This window comes from Aedes albopictus, chromosome 1, assembly GCF_035046485.1.
Source record: "Aedes albopictus strain Foshan chromosome 1, AalbF5, whole genome shotgun sequence".
Classification (NCBI taxonomy): domain Eukaryota; kingdom Metazoa; phylum Arthropoda; class Insecta; order Diptera; family Culicidae; genus Aedes; species Aedes albopictus.
In genome coordinates this window covers 183,505,923-183,527,793 of record NC_085136.1, presented here as the reverse complement: position 1 = coordinate 183,527,793, position 21,871 = coordinate 183,505,923, and the positions used below count along the sequence as shown (strand labels likewise).

At 44.3% G+C, this 21,871-nt stretch overlaps 3 protein-coding genes across 3 annotated transcripts; all 3 read right to left on the bottom strand.

Annotated features, from left to right (window-relative positions):
- Window positions 1-7,629: 7,629 nt before the first annotated feature.
- On the bottom strand, window positions 7,630-8,457 carry LOC134290204 (uncharacterized). The gene has a single exon (XM_062857278.1). It carries the CDS (start codon window positions 8,455-8,457, stop codon window positions 7,630-7,632), a length of 828 nt encoding a protein of 275 aa, XP_062713262.1.
- A 57-nt stretch (window positions 8,458-8,514) lies between these two features.
- LOC109405551 (uncharacterized) lies at window positions 8,515-10,314 on the bottom strand. Its single transcript, XM_019678637.2, has one exon. It carries the CDS (start codon window positions 10,312-10,314, stop codon window positions 8,515-8,517), a length of 1,800 nt encoding a protein of 599 aa, XP_019534182.2.
- Window positions 10,315-15,580: 5,266 nt separating this feature from the next.
- On the bottom strand, window positions 15,581-21,231 carry LOC134286197 (uncharacterized). Its single transcript, XM_062847777.1, has 2 exons — window positions 19,027-21,231; window positions 15,581-18,862 (listed from the first exon to the last, which is right to left on the bottom strand). The coding sequence occupies exon 2, from the start codon at window positions 18,765-18,767 to the stop codon at window positions 17,769-17,771; it is 999 nt and encodes a 332-aa protein (XP_062703761.1). The 5' UTR covers window positions 18,768-18,862; window positions 19,027-21,231; the 3' UTR covers window positions 15,581-17,768.
- Between the last annotated feature and the right edge of the window lie 640 nt (window positions 21,232-21,871).

Here is a 21,871-nt window from a genome sequence, read left to right as displayed (position 1 = left end):
TTGTTTTCATGGGTGCTCACTTCTAACAAAAAATACAAAAATAAGAAACAAAACAAACAGCGCTTCAATCCTTTGTTTTTCGTGGGATGAAAATGGGAGCCACATGCTTAATAAGGGAACCAATACCCTAGTCTACATTGGGTTTATTTCTTTTCTAAACCCGTTTAATAACTAATTTAAACATTATCTTCCTGTGTCGGAATATGAAGAGAAAATATTTGGTTGCTCTCGTAGTTAATGTCTTGGACATTTGTGACCGGACAGATTCACACTCTACGTTTCGAGTCTTCTTCTCAGCCACAATTAGAACATAGCACAGCAAACTAATGGATTTGGTTGGGTAAACATAATAGTAAATCTGTGACTGTTGAATGTGGTTAGCTCTTTGAAAATTGAATGAATGCTGGAGCGACACGCTGTATTGATTCGTTTTCGGACGAGGATTAACCTTTTGGCGCGTGCGTCGTTGTACAGAGTATACAACTAGGTACCAGAAGGTTTTTGGACTCGAATTGGCGAGCATTTTTGACGGATAAGTTCAGGACACGAGAATGAAATGTTCTCTCGTATGTTTTATGGCTTCCACGAAAGTCTGTCGGTCGGCTATAGAGGATATGTGTGCCATCAGTAATCTTACGCTCCCATATTCATCCTATTCGAAAACAAGCTATTACGGCTCCGATTGATTCCGTTCTTTTTGTTTTCATGGGTGCTCACTTTTAACAAAAAATACAAAAATAAGAAACAAAACAAACAGCACTTCAATCCTTTGTTTTGCGTAGGATGAAAATGGGAGCCGCATGCTTAATAAGGGAACCAATACCCTAGTAACATTTTGACCGTGTTCAAAAATGTATACAAATTTCCAAACTCTCGAATAAGTTTCTCGAATCGATTAAGCTTTGTCCCAGCAAATGTTCCCCTTAGCTAAGTTTAGTTCTTTTCTTGATTTGTTTGAAATTCAGCACAGTCTACTGTAAGACAATTCATAACATCGACTCAAATCAGCATATTTTGCGATAGAAAGAGTTACGATGTTGCATCAGGCAGGCTAAGGTTGATAAAAATTTTGGTATGTTTTTCATCTGTAATCGTCAGGATGATGCGGTTGAGTTCTAATGGCACGAAGTTGCATTCTTATAATAGCCAATTGATCTTCATTTTTGAGTTTTATTTATTTTACCGTAGCTGTATGACTATTTTGTTTTACCGATTTCTAATCTCTTTGCGGTTCAAAACATGATCTCTTCCGAATGTACAAAAATGTCCTTTCGGCAGAGGGTGTTTAGAGCGGTTTCAACGATTTTTTCCATTGTTCTTCGCTCAGCGAACATGAAATTCGAATATGCTGTATCATTGCTGTGGGACACCTTTCATCTCTGTTGCACCAAGGATTTAATCAGTAATGAGTTGGCACTTTCTTTCAAAAGAAGAATGGAATCTGTTTTAAGGATTAGTTGTGAAGGATGGGACCAGTGATTGAAACGTGCAAGAAACTTTTATTTCATCACATACACCGTACCTATGAGATTAGGGTGCATCACATTTATGCTTTGATTTTTTTTTTTCTGTCGAATGCGATTTTGTGTTTACCGAGTTGGTGCTAACAAAACTAGTCTGTAAATATCAAAATAAGTGAATTACCTGTTACCTGTTAAACATATTGAATGCTCAACGATGCGTTCGATTACGGTAAATATAGAGTAGGATAGGGTAAAAATGGATGCAATATGTCAGCAGTTCAGATTCAAATCAGATTTTAATAACATGTGCGGGTAAAACGGACTACCGTAATCCGGGGTAACATTGATCAAAATTTTCGGTGTTTTTTGCATAATTGTCTTATTAAAGCAAACGTTACATGTTTTATATTTTTAAAACAAGTACTGGCCCTCTGAGTATGTGTTAAGCTACTCGAAAATGTTTTGTAAATCTTTGAAACATGTTAAAATAAGCTTTTTAACCTAATTTTAGATTTTGTTGATTTGGGGTAACCATTACTTACTAAATTTGGGTCTCTGATTTCAAATATGTTGTCCAAATTTTCGCAAGCTTTGTATTTTTTAGTTATTTTAGGACTGAAATCCTTTAAATCGCGAAGAACGCCTAAATGTAGGCAATTACTTAATGAACTGATAGCCTACTTTGAATAAATTGTATATTTGATTGAAGTGCGCTTTTTTCATAAAACTTTCGTTTATTAAATCTAACTCTAGGATATCGTATTGAAGTTATACATAATTTTTGTTTTTAAGAGGCTTTACCGCAATGCGGCATTCGCCTCTAGACATTTATTTCTAATCTCATATCGTATGTATTCATACCAGACATGAATGTTTGACAATGTGTCTCATTGGGTTATGAAACACAGTTAAGGAAAATCCTGTTTAATTTAATTTTATGAAATATAATTTACATGAATTCCATGTCATTTCAGAGCCAAATAATAGCAGATTACGAAACACCATCGTTAGCAGAAACTGATTCAATTAAAAATGCTTGTTTGAACATTTGAAAATCATAGTTTCGAGAAAAACGACTTTGAAAATTTTACAATTTTTCATGCAGTTGTTCCAAAGGTATGGAGCCGTTAAAATAATATTTTTTTAGCATTTATTTCTTATTCAGCTTCTACTCTTTCTGCTACAAGAAAAAGTTTTGAACTATTTTGGTTTAAACCTTTGATAAAAACAATAAATGGTTGAAAAATTGTCGAGTTACCTAGTTATAGCACTCAAACTGCAACATAAATAATGGAGGAAATGTTCTGAGATACCTAGTTTTTATCACTATTGATATCATTCTTTTCAGTTTTCCTGTTGCAGTATGCAAATTTAAAAGGGTTCACATATTGAAATTCATGTGTAATTACTGAATTTGCTAGGATGCCTTCCATATCACCACATGACACTTCAAAATGCTCATAAAATAATCGACTAGAACAATCACAGTTTTAGCTGAATCAATACAAGTAGAATATTTTAAGTTTTTAGGCCTAAAATGAAAAAAAAAACAGTAGTTAGATTTTCAATCTACTAACAAAAGAATAACTAGTAACATTTCCACATCCAAGCGTCCGATAGCTTTTAACCTGTGTGGTTGGAAATAGATATGATTTTCGTAGTTACCTAGTTATAGCACTCAGTCCTTGTATTCTACACTGAGATGCCTAGTTTTGAAATTGGTAAATATTTCTGTCGTTTATAATCGTATTTCATTGGTCTTTGGATATATAATAGAGCTAAAAAAACTCGATATAATGGTACATTCAACTCAAAAACGTCAAATTTCCAGCTACCTAGTTCTAGCATTAAGGGGACGACATGTGGTCGATCAAGCCAATCAATGCTACCCCGCTGATCAATGATACCCCGGTTTGCGGCTATTAAAAAAGTGTTTGTTTTTGTTACGTTTCAGTACGCAGGCAGCTGGTAACTAGCGTGTCACCAGAAAGAAGGTTGCAAAAGTAGATGAAATGTGCTACCTGAACTAGAATGACAAGGTGAGTTAAAAAAGGCCTAGCCAGACAACAAATTTTAATTTACCAATACCATAAATAGCAGCTGGCACCAAAGGCACTAGCACATTGACTGTATGCAGATCACTTGAAGTAATGAAAACTGTCTACGGGCTAGGCAGCGGATGCAGCGAGCACGAACTGAGGAAGAGCGAAACGAACAATGGGTGGTGTTCGCCGTTGCTAAAGTCACGCTGAAGACAGAGATAGGAGCACGCAAAAAGACCTGCTTCGAGAGTCTCTGTCAGAGTGCCAATGCGAATCCGTGGGATGATGTGATGTCCAAGAGAAGAGGTGTAATGGCTCCTACAGAGCAGTCTCCAGGGATGTTGGAGGGGATCAACGAGGGGCTTTTTTCGCGTCATGGTCCTAGTCTTTGGTCTATTTCGCAGGATAGCTGGGAGTGGGGCTGGCGATGAGGAGAGGGTCCCAATGTGGAACTTGCGGTGATATCAAAGTTCCTTAGCGTAGATAAGGTCCAGGTCCGAAAGGAGCCTTAAATGTAGCTATTGCAGAGGCTCCCGAGATGTTCAGGTCTGCTATGCAGAAATGCCTGAACGAGGGAATTTTCCCAGAAGCTGGGATGTGGTTCTACTGCCAAAAAAGGGTAAACCACCAGGAGACCCGTCGGCTATTGCCGGTGCACTCTTGCGTCTGGCTGAGCATACCCGGAACCTGTACACGATTCTTGGAAGTTACTTTCAGAATCGAGCAGGAGTTCACGACACAGAGGAGGGTCGGAATTGCTTTCACATATCCTCAGGAGTCCCGCAAGGTTTCATCCTGGGTTCGGTGTTATGGAATGTCATGTACGACTAGGTGTTGAAGTCAAAGTTCCCGTTGGGAGTGGCAATCGTTGACTTTGCTGACGACATTACGCTGGAGGTCTACAGTGATCGAACAAGTGGAACTGACGCTGCTCACTCGATCGCAGTTGTGGAGGAGTGATGAGATCCAGCACATTGAAATTAACTGAGGTGGTGGTTGTGAACATCAAGTGGAGTAGCAAGCGGTGATCATTGTAGGTGATTTCACTATCACATCGAAGCGCTCCGTCTAACACTTGGGGTGATGATCGATGATAAGCTTACATTCGGTAGCCACGTTAGTTATGCCTGAAAAGAACCACCACAGCTATAGTGGCACTGTTCCGGATGATGTCCAATAGCTCTGCGGTGTATGCCAGTAAGTGCAAGCTTCGTCGCTTCGTTCATACTAAGGTATGGCGGCCCAGCTTGGGGTACGGCGCTAGGTACCACAAGCTACCATGGTACGCTGGAAAGTACTCGAAGGCTAATGTGACTTATGGTTTACGAGCGTGTACCGTGCCATGTTATACAATGCACTCTGCGTCATAACTGGTGTGATACCTATTGGCATCCTTATCGGGGATGACATGGAGTGCTTCGATATGCGCGCCACAAGAAGCATTATCTCAGGATTGCCAGATTGGCTTCATGGTCAAATGGCATCGCATGTGAGACAGTTCCATCAAAGGAAGGTGGACCCACAGGTTAATCAGGAGAGTAGATAGTTGGATTAACAGGCGCCACGGGGAAATAACATTCCACCTTTCACGTCTGTTTCGGAGCCAATGGACTGTAATTAAATGCGGAAATTTCACTTTACTTTAAAGAAAATACAAGGGTTTTTATTTGCTTCTGTTTGGTACAGAGTTCTAATTCAAAACTGACTTTTTGTTTATTTTTCTCTAAGAAAGCGCGGCAAAAACATCAGGGCCGCACTCCAGGTCGGATTCGATGTCGCAGTCGACAGGGGTGTGCCAATATCCAAACATACACCCCCATCTTGAGGCCACTGGCCTCAATTTACAGGAAGCACGCACAACTTGTGGATAGGTCGCTGATAAACAGTAGTACCACGTCGCAGCGTAACTGTTCGTACTACGCCAGAAGCGTCCGGGTGGACCTCCTGAACACGTGCTAATTCCCACTGGGTGGGCGGAGCGTTGTCGTTCTTTACTAGCACCAACTGGCCCACCGAAATGTTGGGGTAAACGGAACGCCACTTGGTGCGTGGCTGCAAACTGGCGAGATATTCATCCTTCCAACGCGACCAGATTTGCACGGAACGGTGTTGCATGTCCTGCCATTGATCCAAGCGATTCCGTGGAATATGCCGAACGTCAGGTTCCGGAATTAGGTTCAGCGGTTGGCCGACCAGAAAATGGCCGGGGGTTAGTGCCTCACAGCTGTCCGGATTACTTGATAATGGACACAATGGTCGACTGTTGAGGCAGGCTTCGATTTGGCACAATATCGTAATGTCGTGTTGCTTCTGTCCCGAATTCCGCTACCAGGTGACACTTCACGCTCTTGACGGCCGCCTCCCAAATGCCTTCCATGTGGGGCGCCGACGGGGGGTTAAACACCCATTTGATTCCGAGGTTAGAAAGATATCGTTCTGCATCCTTGATGTGTGATTGGATCTGATCTACGAATTCTCGCAGAACACGGTCTGCACCAATAAAATTGGTACCATTATCTGATCGGATTTCATTTGGATAACCGCGTCATGACACAAACCGCTTCAGGGTGCTGATGAAAGTATTTGTGGACATGTCGCTCGCTGCCTCCAAATGTACTGCACGAGTTGATAGGCACACGTAGACAACGATGTACCCTTTGCTGACTTTAACGCCTCGAACGCAGCCAGCCTTGATTTTGAGTGGCCCTGCGTAGTCAAATCCAACATATTCGAATGCTCTTGTCGCCAAAACTCTCGCTGGGGGCAGGTTTTCCATCAGTTGTGTTGCTGCTTTACCCTTCAAACGAACGCATCGGGTGCATTCACGTATCACGTCTCGTACCACCGTCTGACAACCTACGATCCAGAACTGCTGATTGATTACTTCTGTAAGCAGTGTTGGCCCAGCGTGAAGGTTCTGCAAGTGAAGCTCCAGCACCAGAAGTTGAGTCACCCGGTGAGATTTCGGCAAAATAACTGGATGTTTTCTATCGTACGGTTGGTCTGAATTTTCCAGTCGCCCTCCGACACGAATTGTCCCAGTGGAGTCCAAAAAAGGGTGCAAAGCGGCAAGTACGTTATTGGATGAGAGTAACTTACCACTTGGAAGTATCTATATTTCAGGTGCGAAAACCTCATGTTGAGCAGCCCGTAGTAGCTGCAGCTTGGCTTGATGGATTTCACTTGGAACCAGCTACCCGGTGTGTCGCTGTTCGGTTCGAGATTTGATGTTGTGGACGAATCGGTTGACGCAAGCCAGCGAACGTACGATGAGGTTGAATCTGGAGCGCCTTTCGAGCAGTTGCTGCTCGACCAAGTAGTTGTCCCGTTGCGGAGTGGTTGAGGTTTCGATAGTATGCATGATTTTCATGTTTCTTGTTTCCGGTAGTTCGTCGCTGAGAACATGCTGCACTGCATTCGATGGCCATTCCGGACCATGGAACCACAGCTTCTGATGAACAAGTTCGCTTGGAGAGATCCCACGTGAAGCACAATCCGCGGGATTTGACTCGCTGTTGACGTGGCGCCACCGGTCACGAGGCAGGAACTCGAGAATAGCAGACGTTCGGTTTGCTACATATGTTTTCCACGAACGAGGGTGCGACGATAACCATTGTAGCACAATAGTGAAATCAGTCCAGGCAAAATGTTCGATTTTCAGATTCGGCAAGGCCTCAGACACCTTCTTCATGAGCTCGGTCAGTAGCAGTACGCCATTCAATTCCAATCGTGGCAGTGACACTTGCTTAATAGGGGCCACACGAGATTTTGCGGCAACCAGTACAACCGTGATGTTTCCTTCATCATCAATGCACCGCGAGTATACGACGGCAGCGTAGGCCTGCAAGGAATCATCCCAGTTGACATCGTACAGCCAAAGGTATTGGTACAAAATCTTGATTTTAACGATCACGGGTGCCAACCAACCAAACGGGTCAAATAGCTTCGATGCATCCGATATCATCTGGCGTTTGGTGTTGATCACATTGATAGGAAGGTTGACCTTGAACCCGAATTGGTCGTCGTTCGGATACCAATGAATTCCCAACGCCTTAACTGCATCTGCTTCATCCGAAAGCTTCACCGGTACTGATGCAATCGTCCTGTACCAGATTAGGGCAGCTTCAGGCCCATTTTCGCAGTTCGAAACCGGACTTGGACAGAATATCGCTTGTCTCCTGCTTGATGCACGCTGCTTCTTCTTCGTTGTTGGCTCCGGACAGCAGATCATCCACATAGAAGTCGTGAACGGTTCGCTCAACTGCTGCTGGATGTGTCGATGTATAGTCTTTGGCGGACTCTCTCATGGCTCGAATTGCAAGGTAGGGAGCTGTCTTCGTCCCATATGTCACCGTAGAAAGGCGATAGTGCTGTATCGGAAGATCTGTGTTTTCACGCCACACAACACGCTGGAAATCGCGATCGTCTTCACTCACCAACACTTGGCGGTACATTTTAGCGATATCTACGCTAAATGCCACCTTGTAGGAACGAAACAATTGATCGTTAAGGGATACGCCGGTAGGTGTGCCGCACGAGCCGTCAAAAACAACGCGCAGCTTCGTCGTACTGCTATCCGCCTTGATCACCGCGTGGTGCGGTAAATAGTAGTGCTCCGAGGTCTGTTTCTCCAGCTGGTCTGCCGGAACTAGTTCCATGTGATTGAGCTCCAAATACTCACGCATGAAGTTCACGTACTCCTGATGGAACTCCGGGTTGGATGCGAACCGCCTTTCCATGGACATGAGCCTTTTTGTTGCAGACGACAGGGATTCACCAAGGGCGGGCTTCGAGTCGTCGAATGGTAGTTTTACGATGAAGCGCCCAGTAGCATCGCGTTGCGTGGTCGAATCGAAATGTTCGATGACCTTCATTTCCGAGGGGGTGAACGGGGGTGGCTTGAAGATTTCCTCGTACTCCCAGAACTGTTGCAGCATTCGATTGAGATCCATCTCCGTGTGCAGACTGACTATGGCGTGATTTCCGTGCGTTACCTCTGCTTCGTCGTATCATCCTGCTGCGATCCAGCCGAAAACAGTACTCTGGGCCACCGTTTGGCCGCTTTCGTCCTTGACCTGACCTCCCTCCAAGAGAGCAAGAAAGTGGTCCGCTCCTAAAATCACGTCAATTGGTCCGGGCTTATTGAAGGTGGGATCTGCCATCTCTTTAACGTTCTCCAGAAGCTTCATGTTCCCGATGTTGAATCGTTGCGATGGGAGAGTAGACGTTAGTTTACCGAGGACGTAGGCGCTTGTCGTGATGACAACGTTTTCGTTGAATCGCGTGGCGAGGTGCAACGTGACAACGCCGCGAGTGGTACCGGCAGCTTGCTGGCCAATACCAGTAACCACTACTTTTCCGTTACGCCTTACGAGTCCCAGCTTTCGTACGCAGTCTTCCGTTACCATCATTGCTTGGGCGCCGGAGTCGATCAGCACTCTGACACGGCCAAATGTACCGTCGTCCTTGCGCACTTGTACTACCGCGGTCGGGAACACCGGAATCGACGGCTTGGTATCGACGGCAACCGTCAACGAAGTAACTATCTGCTCCTTCTTGGCTGACGGATTTGGCGATTCATTCTTCACCGTGTTGTCTGCTGGGGCGACATTTTCCTTACTCACATTCGCACACAACAAGGTGTGGTGGCGTTGTCCATAACCCTGAGTACGGCACACCGACTTCGACAAACATGATTTCGCTGAATGGGACGCCTGCAAGCAGTTGAAGCACAGGTTTGCCTCCTGTGCGAATCCTCTTCTTTCTTTCAGGTTCTTGAATTCTTCACACACAAACGTAGCGTGTTCACTGGAACACTTCGCGTACTTTTTGTCCGTGGTCATTGCCACTAATGCTTTCACTTTTTTCTCACTCACTTTTGATTGTTCTTTTCTTAGCACTTCTCCGGTTGCTTTCTTCGAGAATGCCGAGCATGTCTCGAGCATCTCACACTTCTTCTTCACGAATTCCATCAATTCCTCGAAGGTGGGATTCTCGTTGTCGACCACCTTCTCCGACCAACCAGCACGAGTTTCGTTGTCCAGTTTTTCCAGCGTCAAGTAGATCAGCCACGGGTCTCGGTCTTGATATTCGATCCCCAACGTATCCAGCTGCTGGACCACTTCGTCGAGCGTCGAGGCGAGTTTGTTGAGTGATTGCGATGAAGCTTGTGTGATTCCCGGCTGATCAATAAATTCCCGTACCAAGGCAAAAACCGTGTAACGCTTTTTGTCGTAATGACCGGTGAGCGTGTCCCACGCATTCGCATAGTTGGCACTGGGAATGGTGAATTTGTTGACCAGCTGCTTTGCGTCTCCTTCCAAATAAGAGAAGAGGTATTGCATCTTCAAGGAATCCGAAATATCCTTTCGATTGTGGATGGTTGACACGTAGAGGTCCTTGAAGGTCATCCAGTTTTTGCGTTCGCCGTTGAAAGGGGGAATGTTTATTGCTGGCAACCGCACTTGGGGTACACAACTCGATGCCTGATCGCCGCTTCTGACAGCATAGACAACCAGCTCGCCGCCATTTTGCGCCAGCGAAGTGCCGGCAGTTCTGAACAACGTTGACTGATTCAGGAGCATTTGCGCTGCGTCTCCATGAGCAGCTTCACGCTGGCTGCACGTTGATTGCTCCTCCTCGATCAAATCCTCGAGGGCATCTCTCGCCTTGTAGAAAGCTCCGGAAAAGTCCTCTCGCACATTGAAAACCGAAGCAATCGCTGCTGGATCCTCCTGGTTTTCCTCGATTTCGGCTTGAATAGCTCGGAAGCTGACCGCTGTCTCTTTGAGCTGGTCCAGCCGATCCATAACCTCGCTTCGGGAAGGTTTCCGTATTTCGCTTGCAGATGAGCTTCTCCATCCGGCTGAGAAGGTCCAAAATATGTTTCGGAGCCAATGGATTGATTGATTGATTTGTCTTTATTAGAGAGACGGAGCCAATGGACTGTAATTACACGCGGAAATTTCACTTTACTTGAAAGAAAATTCAAGGGTTTTTATTTGCTTCTGTTTGGTACAGAGTTCTTATTCAAAACTGACTTTTTGTTTAAAACAAAAACATCAGGGCCGCACTCCAGGTCGGATTCGATGTCGCAGTCGACAGGGGTGTGCCAATATCCAAACAACGTCCTTTCAGACCATGGTTGCTTCCGACAGTATCTAAATCGTTTCATTCATGCGGGTTCCCCCAAATGCCCAGTTTGTGCTGGTTTAAAGGAAACGGCGGAACACGTTTTGTTCGTGCACCTGCGTTTTCGCATAATACGTGACCACATGCTTGCCACATGCGGGGAGAGGATGTGAAGGAATGAGTTTAACTGGAATGTCGTTTCAACGGCTATCACCCACATCGTCTGAGATCTACAGAGGTGGCGACACGTAGACTCGGCGAATGGCAGTGCTGACGCTATAGCGTCAAGGTGATTCATGGGTTCGGAGTCGGCTACGTTGCTCAAATCAGAGCCCTGCGGTCGAAATCAACCCCAACAGTGATCAAGTGGCCGCGTGGAGAACACCCTGATAGCGTTGCTGCCGTAGCTTCGGTCTTCTTGGCTGGATCCGAGTCCGCGTTTGAAAAGGTTTCCTCGGCAAGATCGAGGCAGGTGCAGGCCCCATGTTGGCATTTCCTTCTGTATGCTGGCTGATATGGCCTTACTAATGAGAAGGTTAAATCGCTGTGCACGCGGTGTCAGTTCTTGATGCTTGCTATGCAGTTAGAAGCAGACATGGTGTTGACTTTACCTGCCTTCCGAGGACAAAGGAAGTGATGAGGACCACTCGAGAAACTGACTAAGCGCTAGCATGCTACATTGGTGGACTTCACAAAGCGATGTTCGTTGGTGCAGGCTACGTAGCTAACCATGAGGGTGCGATATGCACTAGCCTTTCTTTGAAACCTGTTGGTGGTTCCGAAAAGAAGAAGGGTTTGACGACCGCTGCATTCTGGAGGGTTGTGAAATGCTGGAGAGTTTCCGGGCCGCGCTGCTGCTGACTGCACTTGAAGCTAAAATAACATGGAAACTGAAAGTTTGCCACAGTGACACACTTTTGCCTCACCTACCATATCAGTGCGCACAGGAAATAAATCCACTGGGGGAATATTAAAATCCTCAGATGTATTTACGGGGAGTTCTTATTTCACTAACTCGACACTCACTCATTTTGACGTTTCCAAAAAGTTACCGAAGGGTCAGTAATTCAAAGCAAAAACTACTGAGCGTTCGGTAATTTATTTACCGAACTCGGTGTTGGAGCACTTTTACAGATGATTTCGGTAAAAAATATCACCGATTTCGGTAAATCAGATCTCGATCACCGAAACTCTGTAATTTTGTTTACATTTTTCGATAAATCTACAGAAATTTACCAATCATTCAGCTATTTTCTGAATTACCGATCATATCCGGTAAATTTCATTACCGATCTCCGAGCGTCTGTTTAACTGTGTATCCATACACACTAAGATCAGCTCGGTATTTTTCCCATCTTTTTACTGAGTTCTCAACAGCAGATTTAACTCGGTACGCTCGTTTATTTCTTTTGCGGATATTCTGTAAATGAGTTGCCGAGCCCAGATAATAAACTGTCAAAATTTACTGATGCACGGTAAATATCGTTACTGGTATACGGTAAATACGATAACCGAGTGTACTGAGATAAATCTGCTGTTGAAAACTCAGTAAAAAGATGAAAAAAATGCTGAACTCAGTGAGAAAATTACTGAGGTCCCGTAACGTGGGTAGATCACCTTATAATGGTGCGTTACGGCGTAAGATCTACCATAACAAATTTTGATCTTGTATTTTCTTAGCTTTGTTAATTTGAGCATGAGCATGAGCATGAGCATAGATGACCGCACAATTCGTAGTTGCTACTCCGTGATTGACCAGAGCAATCGAAATTGCACAAGGAACCAATGAATAGGGCTTGGGACTAGCTTACTATTCTCAATGTACACAGGTCGAGAGCTCTCAACTTTAATAAGGTCAATAACGGCGCCGGCCACGTCCTTACGGTCATCGAGGATGGAAGGGAATGTTAGTAAGACAAACGTTGTTAAAAAGACCGCGAATCGCTGCATCTCCACGTTTGTCTCAGGAAGGATTTTTTTTGTTAGTAGGGTAAGGTACATTGTCAGTCCGGGAGTCACCTATGGTTGGTGATATGATTTGACAATGGATCAATATACACAAACCGCCGTTAACAACCGACCACTTTTCGACGCAAGAACTAGCCAAAAAGAAAATTCTATCGCGCGTCTCCACTCCACTAGGGAGCAGAAACCTTTAGTCTATTCCACACAGAAATACACTGAACGCGACTCACTTGTCGGCGCCTGGATTTTTTCTCGACCGGCGAACCCGAACTAACATTTTTCACTCTTTTGTGTAAATGCAAAACATGAAAGAAAATATTTATTATCAACTAAAAGTGTATTTTAAACTAGCGCCGAAGGGAAGCGAAAAATTCGGAACCGACTCAACCACGGCGCGCGCACACTCGTCCCGTCGTCGGAGCCCCGCAGAGAGAAGAGAAAAAAAAAAACAAATCGCAAAAATCTAGCAAAGCGAGCGCGCGAAGCTTTGCTGCTGCCGAACTACCGCACACTATTGACTGCTTGGCGTCCCGTCGTCGGTGCCCCGCAGAGAAGAAAAACAAATCGCAAAAATCTAGCAAAGCAAGCGCGCGAAGCTTTGCTGCTGCCGAACTACCGCACACTACTGACTGCTTGGCGTCCCGTCGTCGGTGCCCCGCAGAGAAGAAAAACAAATCGCAAAAATCTAGCAAAGCGAGCGCGCGAAGCTTTGCTGCTGCCGAACTACCGCACACTGACACTACTGACTGCTTGGCGTCCCGTCGTCGGTGCCCCGCAGAGAAGAAAAACAAATCGCAAAAATCTAGCAAAGCAAGCGCGCGAAGCTTTGCTGCTGCCGAACTACCGCACACTACTGACTGCTTGGCGTCCCGTCGTCGGTGCCCCGCAGAGAAGAAAAACAAATCGCAAAAATCTAGCAAAGCGAGCGCGCGAAGCTTTGCTGCTGCCGAACTACCGCACACTGACACTACTGACTGCTTGGCGTCCCGTCGTCGGTGCCCCGCAGAGAAGAAAAACAAATCGCAAAAATCTAGCAAAGCGAGCGCGCGAAGCTTTGCTGCTGTCGAACTACCGCACACTACTGACTGCTTGGCGTCCCGTCGTCGGTGCCCCGCAGAGAAGAAAAACAAATCGCAAAAATCTAGCAAAGCGAGCGCGCGAAGCTTTGCTGCTGCCGAACTACCGCACACTGACACTACTGACTGCTTGGCGTCCCGTCGTCGGTGCCCCGCAGAGAAGAAAAACAAATCGCAAAAATCTAGCAAAGCGAGCGCGCGAAGCTTTGCTGCTGTCGAACTACCGCACACTGACACTACTGACTGCTTGGCGTCCCGTCGTCGGTGCCCCGCAGAGAAGAAAAACAAATCGCAAAAATCTAGCAAAGCGAGCGCGCGAAGCTTTGCTGCTGTCGAACTACCGCACACTACTGACTGCTTGGCGTCCCGTCGTCGGTGCCCCGCAGAGAAGAAAAACAAATCGCAAAAATCTAGCAAAGCGAGCGCGCGAAGCTTTGCTGCTGCCGAACTACCGCACACTGACACTACTGACTGCTTGGCGTCCCGTCGTCGGTGCCCCGCAGAGAAGAAAAACAAATCGCAAAAATCTAGCAAAGCGAGCGCGCGAAGCTTTGCTGCTGTCGAACTACCGCACACTACTGACTGCTTGGCGTCCCGTCGTCGGTGCCCCGCAGAGAAGAAAAACAAATCGCAAAAATCTAGCAAAGCGAGCGCGCGAAGCTTTGCTGCTGCCGAACTACCGCACACTGACACTACTGACTGCTTGGCGTCCCGTCGTCGGTGCCCCGCAGAGAAGAAAAACAAATCGCAAAAATCTAGCAAAGCGAGCGCGCGAAGCTTTGCTGCTGTCGAACTACCGCACACTACTGACTGCTTGGCGTCCCGTCGTCGGTGCCCCGCAGAGAAGAAAAACAAATCGCAAAAATCTAGCAAAGCGAGCGCGCGAAGCTTTGCTGCTGCCGAACTACCGCACACTGACACTACTGACTGCTTGGCGTCCCGTCGTCGGTGCCCCGCAGAGAAGAAAAACAAATCGCAAAAATCTAGCAAAGCGAGCGCGCGAAGCTTTGCTGCTGCCGAACTACCGCACACTGACACTACTGACTGCTTGGCGTCCCGTCGTCGGTGCCCCGCAGAGAAGAAAAACAAATCGCAAAAATCTAGCAAAGCGAGCGCGCGAAGCTTTGCTGCTGCCGAACTACCGCACACTGACACTACTGACTGTTTGGCGTCCCGTCGTCGGTGCCCCGCAGAGAAGAAAAACAAATCGCAAAAATCTAGCAAAGCAAGCGCGCGAAGCTTTGCTGCTGCCGAACTACCGCACACTACTGACTGCTTGGCGTCCCGTCGTCGGTGCCCCGCAGAGAAGAAAAACAAATCGCAAAAATCTAGCAAAGCGAGCGCGCGAAGCTTTGCTGCTGTCGAACTACCGCACACTACTGACTGCTTGGCGTCCCGTCGTCGGTGCCCCGCAGAGAAGAAAAACAAATCGCAAAAATCTAGCAAAGCGAGCGCGCGAAGCTTTGCTGCTGCCGAACTACCGCACACTGACACTACTGACTGCTTGGCGTCCCGTCGTCGGTGCCCCGCAGAGAAGAAAAACAAATCGCAAAAATCTAGCAAAGCGAGCGCGCGAAGCTTTGCTGCTGCCGAACTACCGCACACTGACACTACTGACTGCTTGGCGTCCCGTCGTCGGTGCCCCGCAAAGAAGAAAAACAAATCGCAAAAATCTAGCAAAGCGAGCGCGCGAAGCTTTGCTGCTGCCGAACTACCGCACACTGACACTACTGACTGCTTGGCGTCCCGTCGTCGGTGCCCCGCAGAGAAGAAAAACAAATCGCAAAAATCTAGCAAAGCGAGCGCGCGAAGCTTTGTTGCTGCCGAACTACCGCACACTGACACTACTCTCTTAGCTTTGTTAATTTAAATGCAGAAAAAATCCAAGATCACAATTTGCTCTACTTTTTTTCTCTTTTACATGTTATGTTTTTCATTGTTAATAAACCATCTCTTTCAGGAGGATTCAGGTAATTTGTAATTATGTTACTGTTGTGAGCCTATCACCATTTAAAAATCTATAATTTTACTTTTTATTTCAGATTTGGATTCGAACACCCAACAAGGAATTAGGAAAGGAACCAGGCATCAACCAAAAATATTGCGTGCACCTGAACGTTGACCAAACGTTTCCTTTGAACTTTACCCTTTCACTAACATCCAAATTCCCGTGACGCTTAGGCCTGAAAGAATGTAGAGGTCTCTATGTACTTTCATAGGTGTCCAACTAATCTTCCTTCCCCATCCCTCAGCTGTCGCAAGGACGTGGCCAGGACAGCACTCGACCGTTGGAGGATTGCGTCAATCTTGTCTAAGAGCCATAGATTAGTCCCAAATCTTTGTGCTTTGATAACGGACAGGAAAGATGCAACCCTCATAACAGCGATCCAGGGCTGTACCACCTACGAATTTGTGTGACTTGTTAAATGCTAATGCTTTCCGAACTGCCGCAGGAGCAGCCATCACCAACACAATCACATTCCGGCTTTATTAGAGGTAAAAGTGCAGTCGTTTAAAACAATCCGGTATTTTATGTTGAAACTACCAAACTGTGTTTGTTCTAACAAACTGTCAAAAATTTCGACAAATGAAAATATTTGTATTATCAAACAATGGAGCAGTTCAGTTTTTACTAGAAATCAGTTTGTTGCTATAGCAAACTGAAAAATTGTTTGATTTGAGCTAGAATTTAATCGTGTTCACAATTTATTTTTCTGCGTGATAAATGAAAGATATTTTCCCTATTTTGCCCTACATGCCCCTAAAACTGCTGGATGATAACATTTTTTCTATTGTTTTGTTATGTCACTGGTTGCAATATATGAAGTCATAGATCATTTTTTATATATACAAATACGGTTTATCGATAAGGTTTAGAATCATTCACGGGAGGGTACAAATAGCTGTCCATTTTACCTCAATTTGCCCTGATTTGTTGTCGCCACATGAGTTGATTTCTCCCATTTGCTTATGTCCGAATTGATGGACTTTTGTTACTGAAACCAATGTAATCGAAAAGACAGTTAAAACATATAACTTTGGTGGCGAATATAGGGTATAATAAGCAATCACCCTAATCTTAATTTGTGGCAAATTTGCACACAGCTGATCAAATGAGGCATCTTAAATATATGAGGGGCACAGAATCAAAGGGGTGTAAGTGACCATTTTGTCGATTTTGAGCTGAGCATATCATAAAATTCTTCAGATTTCAAGCTTTCAGGAACTTTTTTAAGATTGTTTTTACGATGATTGGAAAAATTACTATAAATTAGAGAAAATTGGGTTGATTTTGAATCTCCATACATTTTGTATGGGATGAAAAATTGGTCAAAAACTTTAAACCTCATTTACTCGAAAGTGGGTTTTTGTCACTTACACCCCTTTGCTTCTAACCCGCTCATATATAATTTGATGCTTTGAGACACCTTATTTAATCAGTTTAGTGCATATGACATATTTTCTACAAAAATAACTTGTGAGATAGCTCCAGGGATTCCTCCAGGTATTCCTCCAGTGACTCTTTCAAAAACTCCTGCAAGGCTTACTACAGGTATTTCTCTAGGAATTCCTAATGTAATTTCTCCAAGGAAACCCCCAGGAATTCTTCCAAGACTCCCTCCAGGTATTTCTTCGAATTCTTGGAGTAAGTTCTAACGGAGTTTCTGGAGCTATTCCTGAAAAAAATATGAAGCGCTTCCCAGACAAATCCCTGGAGTAGCTCTTTAAAGAATTCCTGTACCTGAGATAATTCCGGGAGTTTCTGGAGCTATTCCTGGAATCCCTTTAGTAACTCTTTAAGGAATACTGTACCTGAGATAATTCCGGGAGGAATTCCTGGAAAGTTAACCGAAGGAATTCTTTGAAGGAAGTTCTAGAGACATTTGTTGAGGTAGTCCTGGAGTAATTCCTGGAGTACGTTCTGGAATAGTTCTTCAAGACGAATTCCTGGAGATATTCCTAAGCAATATCTGGAGCAGTTCCTGAAAAAAATCGTGAAGGATTTCCTAAAAGATTGGCTGGAGGCACTTCTGGAGGAGTTCTTTAAGGATTTTCTGAAGAAATTCTTGAAGCATTTCCTTGAGGTATTTCTAAAAGGAATTCTGGGAGGAATTTCTGGAAAAATTCCAGAAGTAATTTTTTGACGAATTCCTGGAGTAATTTAAAGAGAAATTATGGGAATTCTTGGATTGTTTCCGGGAGGAATTCTTGACGGCTTTCCTGGAGTAGTTCCTGTAGTAATTCTTGGAGGAATCCCGTAAGTATTTCCTTATAGAATTCCTGGAGGATTTTTTTGAGGACAGCCTGAAGTAGTTCCTGGAAGAATTCCCGTAGGAATCCCTGAAGTCATTTCTGAAGCAATTCGTGGAGGAATTCCTAGAGTTATTCCTGAAGCAATTCTTGGAGTAATTAATGGAGTATTTCCTAGAAGACTTTATGGAAGGATTCCTGAAGGAATTCTTGGAGGAATTTTTGGAGGAATTCCTCGAGTTATTCCTGAAGCAATTCTTGGAGTAATTCATGGAGTATATCCTGGAAGACTTTATGGAAAAAAATCCTGAAAGAATTCTTGGAGGAATTTTCGGAGGAATTCCTGGAGGAATTTCTGGAAAAGTACGTGGATGAATTCCTTGAGTAATTCCTGGTGAAATTCCTGGACGAATTCCTGGAGTATTTTCTGTAGGAATTCCTGGAAGAATGCCTGGAGGAATTTCTGGTGGATATTCTGTAGGAATTCCTGGGGGAATCCCTAGAAGATTTATTAAAGGAATCACTGGCGAAATTTCTGGACGAAAGAAATCACTGGCGAAATTCTTAGAGGAATTTCTGGAGTGTTTTCTGGAGGAATGTCTGGAGGAATTTCTGGAGGATATTCTGTACGAACTCCTGGAGGAATCCATAGAAGATTTATTAAAGGAATCACTGGCGAAATTTCTGGACGATTTCCTGGAGGAAACACAGGAAGGAATTCTGAAGGAATCTCTAAAGAATTTTCTGGAGCATTTACTGGAGAAATTTATGAAGGAATCACTGGAGGAATTCCTGGAGAAAAATTGAAGGACATCTTGCAGTAGTTCCTGGTTACACATCTGTAAGAATCCTGTAGGAATACCTGGAGTAACTCACGGAGAAATTCTTGGAGTTATGCCTGGAGTATTTCCAAGAAGACTTCCTGGAAAAATACCTGTGGGAACCGCGTCTGGCCAGCTCGAGTGTGTATATAAGACTGAATATTCTGCTGTTGTGCTGCGCAGAGTGTGTAGGCTACTGTGACTCCACACAGGTGCATGCATGCGCGAGAGTGCATTGTATAAAGGTGGACGAGTAAGACACTCGTCACCACAATACCTGATGGAATTTCTGGAGGTATTCCTTGAGGAATTTCCGGTGGAATTCTTGGAGGAACTCTTGGAGTAGTACCTGAAGTAATTTCTGGAGGAATTCCTGGAATAATTTATGGAGAAATTCATGAAGTAATTCTTGGAGAAATGCCTGGAGTACTTTCTGGAGAAATTTTTGAAGAAATCCCTGTAGAAATTCCTAGAGGAATTCTGTGAGGAATTACTGAAGGAATTTCTGGAGGAATTACTGATGGAATTTCTAGAGGAATTTCTTGATGATTTCCTGGGAGAAATTCTGGAAGGAATTCCAGAGTAATCCTTGGAGCAATTACAGGAGGAATTAATGGTGGGATTCCTGGAGGAATCCCTGCAGGATTTCCTGGTAGAATTTCAGGATGAATTCCTGCAGAAACTCATGGAGGAATAACTGGAAGAATTCTTGGGGGACACCGTGGAAAAAAATCTAGAGGAATTCCTAGATAAATCCTTGCAGGAATTCTTAAAGAAAGTCTTGGAGCAATTTATTGAAAAATTGTCTTGTGAAATCCCTGGAAGAATTCCTGTAGGAATTTCGAGATGAATTTCTGGAGTTATTCCTGGAAGAACTACTGGAAGAATTTTTAGTTGACATCGTGGAGGATTTTTTGGAGGAATCCCTTGAGGAAGTCCTGGTGGTATTAATGCAGGAATTTCTGGAGAAATCCCTTAAGTCCTTTAGTAATTTTCGGGAAAAATCCTGAACAGAAGCATGCATTATTGCTGGAGAACTCCTGCATTAATTTCCTGAGTTATAATGGAGAAATTCCCAGTAAAATCCTAGGGTGATTCTACGACAAATGCTGGAGGAATTCTTGGGCTAATTCTAACGAAATTCCCTTGGTATTTTTTGGGGGTGCCCTGGAGGAATGCCTGGGGAGCTCCTGGACTCACTCTCAGGAACTTCAGGAGGGCTTCCCGTTGAACTGAAAAGAAATAAACTGTGGGAAGCTACTCCTGGAGGAATTTCTGGAGAAAAATTCTAAATCAGTTCTTGAAAGTATCCCAGAAGAAATTTTAGTAGAATTCAAGGACAAAAACTCAGACGGAGTAGCTGGAGAAATACCAGGAAGGACTCCTAGAAGAGTCTCATTAGAGGTTTTCCAGAAAGAACTACGGGAGAGTCCCAGAAAGCACTCCAAGGGAAATCATAAGAAAAGCTGGAGGAATCCCAGATTCCTGTAGAAATTACAAAAGAAAGTTCTGGATGAATGTACATCAAACACACTGGAGAAAGTGCGCGGAAACAAAAACAAAAATAAATGACAACCGCTTCATACTGTGCGTGCGTTCGCGCAACATAAATTGCTGGTGCGCAGGCGCTATAGCCCGGTGAGCATTGTGTGCCGTGAGAACGAAGCGACAAAAGCCCTATCGAGTCTCGGCCGCGGCCCCGGCCCGGACCCAGTCTCAGCCCGTAGGTTTGAATATCCCTTAAAACGGTGCCACCCAGCGGTATGATCTCGCTAAATTCCACCAGTGAGTGGGTTTGGGCGTATGGCATCTAGGCGAATTCAATCTTCACCCAAAGAAAAGGATGCCTTGAGATTGATTCATAAACATTGCGCGCAATTTGCCGTTCACTGTTGGCTCTGTCAAACGATGACCGCCGCCGCGACGCTGGACTTCGTTGCCATGCGCACGACGACCAACAGCAAGCAAACGTGTAGGGTTGCCAGACAGTATTGCAATAGAAACATTGATTTATTTCACAAAATTTTGAATTCAAGATTGTGACAAAACTATGAAAGATACAATGTTGCACCAAAGGACAGTTTGGTAGCGTATCAAAAAATGAATGTTTTGTAGAAGAACATTTCTCACATTTATCACGTTTTTCACGAGTAAACTATCAAAAAAGGTGAAAAGGGGGTACATTTTTAGGCACTTTTTACATAAAAGTCAAAATTTCTGCACTTAAATGACTTTTTATCAATTACCTGTCCAAAGAGCATTAAAAGACAAAGCTTACAGCTTTCTATCCATGCGTCAAGATTGATTATACGGTTCATAGTTTCTGAGTTAGAGATGTTTAAAGATGGGGTAATTTAATTACACTAATTTTTGAATAACTCACTTAGCAGTGATTTCCGGACCTACCTGTAGAACAATTTTTTGCTGCAAATATGGTCTACTTTCACCTCCTTTCGGGTGTAACACGAATTACCAGTCACCCTGTATATATATATATATATATATATATATACTAGCTGACCTGGCAAACCTTGTACTGCCATTTTAAATGCTTTGGTGTATTTCTTTTACAATGTCTACCGCATTTAATATTAGGGGTATTCACTAAACAGATTAAATTGCTGCGTAAGCTATAATTTTCTGCTTATTTGAAATGTTTCATGATTTTGCGAATGAAATAATCAAAGATTACCTTGGTGATCGCAACGTTTAATCAGTTTAATCGGTTAAAGGTATTCCTGGAGGAGTCCCAGAATTAAATCCTGAAGGAATGCCTGGATGCATCCCTGGAGGAATCCCTATACAAATCCCTGGAGAAATGCCTGGAGGTATTTCTAAAATAATTCCTTTAGGAATTCCTAAAACAATTCGTGGAGTAATTTCAAGAGCAATCCCTAGAGGAGCTCCTGAAGGAATTCCAGTAGACATACCTCAGAGAATTTCTGGAGACATCTCTAGGGAAATTCCTTGAGCTATTTTCTAAGGAACTTTTGGAGGAATCTCTAGAGAAATTCCTAAAGGAATTTCTGGAGGATTTTCTTGAAGAATCACTGGAGAACTTTCAGGAAGAGTCCCTGGAGGAATTCTTGGACAAATCCCTGAAAGAATTCCTGGAGGAGTTC

Bases quoted from the DNA above. Each gene is read 5' to 3' on its own strand.
- LOC134290204 (XM_062857278.1), bottom strand. From the start codon at position 8,457: ATGGATCTCAATCGAATGCTGCAACAGTTCTGGGAGTACGAGGAAATC.
- LOC109405551 (XM_019678637.2), bottom strand. From the start codon at position 10,314: ATGGATCGGCTGGACCAGCTCAAAGAGACAGCGGTCAGCTTCCGAGCT.
- LOC134286197 (XM_062847777.1), bottom strand. From the start codon at position 18,767: ATGTGTAACCAGGAACTACTGCAAGATGTCCTTCAATTTTTCTCCAGG.